This window comes from Egretta garzetta, unplaced genomic scaffold (assembly GCF_000687185.1).
Source record: "Egretta garzetta isolate BGI_Z169 unplaced genomic scaffold, ASM68718v1 scaffold7, whole genome shotgun sequence".
In the NCBI taxonomy this organism is placed as follows: Eukaryota; Metazoa; Chordata; class Aves; order Pelecaniformes; family Ardeidae; genus Egretta; species Egretta garzetta.
The window spans coordinates 1,399,794-1,402,582 of NW_009260350.1; the positions used below are offsets into that span (position 1 = coordinate 1,399,794).

At 62.6% G+C, this 2,789-nt stretch overlaps 1 protein-coding gene across 1 annotated transcript in view; it reads left to right on the forward strand.

Moving 5' to 3' along the window:
* The window catches only part of PLBD2 (phospholipase B domain containing 2), a gene marked incomplete at its 5' end in the record, with an annotated part of 3,980 nt that extends 2,685 nt beyond the window's left edge, over window positions 1–1,295 (forward strand). The window contains 4 exon segments of the mRNA XM_035898367.1: window positions 42–113; window positions 230–382; window positions 534–696; window positions 852–1,295. Coding sequence (XP_035754260.1) covers window positions 42–113; window positions 230–382; window positions 534–696; window positions 852–1,019 — 556 coding nt within the window.
* Between the last annotated feature and the right edge of the window lie 1,494 nt (window positions 1,296–2,789).

A 2,789-nucleotide genomic window follows, 5' to 3' on the forward strand; every position in this document is an offset into this window, starting at 1 on the left:
TTTCACCGCCTGCTCTGCCCGATGCTCTTCCCCCGGCGCAGGGGCCTGGTGGTGGCTGCTGATCAGACGGAGCTGCTGTACCAGCAGGGCTACTGGGCCAGCTACAACCTGCCGTGAGCTCCGTCCAGCCTCATCCCACCCTGCTGATGCCCCATAATGGGGGGCAGCCAACACTGGCCTTGCCCCCCACCCTTGGGTGCCAACTTGCTGGGTTTCCCCCCCACCACAGGTACTTCGAGGAGATCTTCAATGCCAGTGGTAACCCTGAGCTGGTGAAGAAATACGGTGACTGGTTCACCTATGACAAGAACCCGCGTGCCCAGATCTTCCGCCGGAACCAGACGCTGGTCCACGACCTGGACTCCATGGTCCGCCTGATGAGGTGGGTGCTGGGGACCCCCCAAACCTGGGGGTGTGTCCCCCGCCCAAGGATTTGTGACCCTCAGGGGTGATTTTTTTCATCATTATATGTTTATATACATTTATTTTTTTTCCCCCACATTCACCACGACTCTCCCTTGGCCGCTTTGCAGGTCCAACAACTACCTGCGGGACCCGCTGTCGCGGTGCAGAGGCTGCGACCCCCCCCAGAACGCAGAGAACGCCATCTCCGCCCGCTCTGACCTCAACCCCCCCAACGGCACCTACCCCTTCCCGGCTCTGCGCCAGCGCTGCCATGGTGGCACTGACATGAAGGTGGGAAGAGATGGGGCAGTCCCAGGGGGGGCTGGGAGGGAGCTGGAGGTCCCCTCTTTCGGGGTGCACCCTCTTCCGACTGCTCTCCCCGGGCTGTGTTGCCCCTTCCCCATCTTGACTTGCATCCCTGTTTTTTCTCCCCCACCCAACACCAGGTCACGTCCTTCGCCATGGCCCCCACCTTCGGGCTGGTGGCCGCCAGCGGTCCCGCCTGGGACGACGTGCCCCCCTTCCGCTGGAGTGTGTCCCCCTGCAGCACCCTGCTGCACATGGGCCACCCTGACCTCTGGACCTTCCCCCCCATCAAGGTCCGCTGGGACTGAGCCAGCGCCACCGGGCTGAATGCGTCCCTCTGTTCATCCGCAGGGGCTTCTCCATCCGTGGGGGTCTGTCCTACATGGGGACCCCTTTGGGGGGCAGCACTACTGGCTCTGCCCTGTCCCCAGGGGCTTTGGGTGCATGGGGGGTGTCCCCTGCCCCCCTGGCTCTTTCTGCTTCTGCCTCTCGCTGCCGCATCCCCGCAGCCCCAGCTGTGCGTGGCAAGGCGGTGTCCCCCCTCCCCGCCGAGGGGCTCCGGCCCCGGGTCTAAGACTGGTGCGGGGTGTCTCTTCCCAGAAAAGGAGGTGTCCTAGGAGGCCGGGGCTCTCCCAAGGGGCGGAGAGGAGGGGGAACGAGCTGGTTTGGCTGTGACAAATAAAGCAGTCTGCGTGCAGTGGAGGTGGTGGGTGTGCTTTGCACTCTGCTGAGATTCTCTGGTGTCTTGTATAAGGGTTGGGCTCATGCAGAGGTCTTCTCCCCTCACATTAACAGGGTGCTCCCTGCTTTTCCACTGCTTCCTGGTCTCGGTGGGGGGGTGTGCAGCCAGCCAGGCCAGGCTCTTTTGGGCTGCAGGCTGCTAAGGTTTCTCTGCTGCTGTATCAGGCTGGGTACCTGGTGTGGGGCAGAGCTGCTGAAAGGGGGGAGCCCAGGCTATGGGGGAGGTCACACCTCATGCCCCCCAGGACGGGGTGACTGTCCTCATCCCTTTTGTCTTCCCCTCCTCTGCCACCTGTGTCCCCCCAGCCCCGAAACCCCCATTGCAAAATCCTCTTACCTCAGCTCCCTTGATCCGCTCTGCCTCGTTAGGAATAACGAGGTCATTACTGGGGGATTCTGTGCCGTGCAAGGGGCTGTGCCCCCTTCCCGCCGAGGGGCTCCGGCCCCGGGTCTAAGACTGGTGCGGGGTGTCTCTTCCCAGAAAAGGAGGTGTCCTAGGAGGCCGGGGCTCTCCCAAGGGGCGGAGAGGAGGGGGAACGAGCTGGTTTGGCTGTGACAAATAAAGCAGTCTGCGTGCAGTGGAGGTGGTGGGTGTGCTTTGCACTCTGCTGAGATTCTCTGGTGTCTTGTATAAGGGTTGGGCTCATGCAGAGGTCTTCTCCCCTCACATTAACAGGGTGCTCCCTGCTTTTCCACTGCTTCCTGGTCTCGGTGGGGGGGTGTGCAGCCAGCCAGGCCAGGCTCTTTTGGGCTGCAGGCTGCTAAGGTTTCTCTGCTGCTGTATCAGGCTGGGTACCTGGTGTGGGGCAGAGCTGCTGAAAGGGGGGAGCCCAGGCTATGGGGGAGGTCACACCTCATGCCCCCCAGGACGGGGTGACTGTCCTCATCCCTTTTGTCTTCCCCTCCTCTGCCACCTGTGTCCCCCCAGCCCCGAAACCCCCATTGCAAAATCCTCTTACCTCAGCTCCCTTGATCCGCTCTGCCTCGTTAGGAATAACGAGGTCATTACTGGGGGATTAATGAGCTGGTGCTCGGCAGGGCTTTGAAGGTGCCAGGTTCCCACCAGGGCTGGGGGCTGCTGGGGGCCCCTGAAGTTCCCTGGGGGCTGCACGGGACTGGGTTGCAGCAGGTCTGGGCTGTTGGGATGCTGGCACCCCAAAAGCTGGGGTGGGTGCCCTGGGTAGGGTGGGGTGTCCAAAATCTGCTATGTTGGGTACTGGGGGGATGAGGGGGTTGCAGGTAAGGTGGATGTGTGGCAGAGCTGGTGCTGGTGTCCCCATGGTGTGGGGGCTCCCAGGGCAGGGCATGCTGTGCGGGGGGGGTGTCCCCATGCCTCA